Source organism: Trichinella spiralis, assembly GCF_000181795.1.
Source record: "Trichinella spiralis strain ISS 195 chromosome Unknown Scfld6, whole genome shotgun sequence".
NCBI classification, from domain to species: domain Eukaryota; kingdom Metazoa; phylum Nematoda; class Enoplea; order Trichinellida; family Trichinellidae; genus Trichinella; species Trichinella spiralis.
This window is the reverse complement of record NW_003526945.1, coordinates 761,456-763,380: the sequence shown is the minus strand read 5'-3', so window position 1 is coordinate 763,380 and position 1,925 is coordinate 761,456. Positions and strand designations below refer to the sequence as shown.

At 37.3% G+C, this 1,925-nt stretch overlaps 1 protein-coding gene across 1 annotated transcript; it reads right to left on the bottom strand.

Annotated features, from left to right (window-relative positions):
• Window positions 1-1,268: 1,268 nt before the first annotated feature.
• On the bottom strand, window positions 1,269-1,574 carry Tsp_10143 (conserved hypothetical protein). The gene has a single exon (XM_003373255.1). It carries the CDS (start codon window positions 1,572-1,574, stop codon window positions 1,269-1,271), a length of 306 nt encoding a protein of 101 aa, XP_003373303.1.
• Between the last annotated feature and the right edge of the window lie 351 nt (window positions 1,575-1,925).

Here is a 1,925-nt window from a genome sequence, read left to right as displayed (position 1 = left end):
AAACCGTTCACTGCTTTTTGATCGTATTAAATTTGCAATCAATATACGACTGCCAAGTCGAAAAGGGTTTAGCTGATGACCGTTTTTTACATTTTTTGAGAAAAAAACAATCATAACTACAAACCAAGCATCAACCACAACGTTCCGCACCGTATCTATTACGGTAAGTAGCTTTTTTTTGCGTCAATTCGTAACTGGTTAAAAAATATTACGGAGAATAAATCATTAATTTTTCATGATTTGATTGACTTTATTAAATAATGCTGTTTTGCCTGCTTGTGAAATTTCATTTTTAAGCTTGGCATATAATGGGGTTTATTTTCTGCAAAGCATGGAAAATAATTTTTACGAAATAATGGCGAATTTGTGCTTGCAGTTCAACGCAGCAAGGCTACAAATTTCAACGCCAAGTTTCACAAGTACTTGTATTAATTTTCCTGGCGAGCTCGTCTTATTTATCACTAAATGATGTCTTGTTCGCTTGATTAACGTGAATAACCATGGCCTGTGCAGCGTACAGAATGTGCTCTTCAATTTCACCAATCACATGCCAACCAATTACCGATGTTCAACACCATTTTCATCTTTGGAGAATAATTCCCGCACTTGTGGACCATAATCGCTACACTATTGTGCGCAAGCGAAGAACATCGAGCGCATGGCACATTCATTTTGACATTTTCCCGTTCATTTCAGAGATTTATTTATTAAACATGTCGTGCAGAATAAAGAATTAGTCTTCAACTGATTGACATTATCGAATAATACTGTTTCGATAATTTGTAAAATTTCATTTTTAAAAATAACGGCCTGTTTTTAACGAAGTTTTTTATCAAATTCCAAGATCAGTCCAGTTGATTATTAATTAATTAAATTCAATAATGTCCAAATACACATCTGGGCCAGAAGTACTAATTTTCATTTTCGGAAAAGCACGTCAAAGAATTTTTACAAAGTAGTAGTCAACTTGCAATCGCGAGGTTCGGTAGTTCAACGAACGGGACGTGAGCGATGCTCCTAAGGCACGCACATTAACTTCAACTATGAATTCATATTATACGCAACGGATCGGCCACGTAAACATCAACATGAATAACTATGCACACAGAAAGATACGGAACTCAAGTTTGAATTCAAGCAATTTCAAAGCGGTAACACAATCTTAAAATATTTCGTAACATACAGTAACAATTTCATCTTGCAAATCACTTACTACTGTACGTTGAGGTGAAAAAGTAATAAAAACAAAATATTTACATAACGTAACCTCAACGATATTGAGCCATCAATTTCGCATCTGGTGCCCAAATCATACAACCATTAGCCCTCGGCCCCGTCGAAAATCTCCACTTCGCTAAGTGTTCCCACTTTCTATGCGGCTGATGCCGAATTGTGCTCTTTGCGATTTGATATCTTCTTCGCATGGAAAACATTCCCGAGCAAGCTACGAAACTACAATTGATGTTAAGTGGAATAACGGTTGATGTTCTTTTACAGTTCCGAAACTTCGATTTCAATGGCTCAGCAGCAATAAGCGCTCCTGCATCAAGCGATTTAAAAAGAGCGCAGTCCATCGTATCGACCAAACATTGTACAGTGAACAACTCGGCGATCGCCAACCGTCGAAATTCTTACGCCTCTTACAACGCTTACCTTCTTCACGCTCACCTAATCCGATTTTCCGCGAACTTTTCCCTTCGTTCAGCTATCACAATACATATGAATGTTTCCCACCTTTTACGGAAAATCTCGACAAGTATGCAACCACGAACGGCGAGGATACGTTTACACAAATTCCATAATCATTTACTATCGAGTCAAATCAATTGCAGTCATTTTACGAGTACTGATGGAATTGAGTTGCCAAATGATCACTAAAAGCAGGAGCGGATGGTAAAAATCAATTAAAAATGCTTGGAAATGAA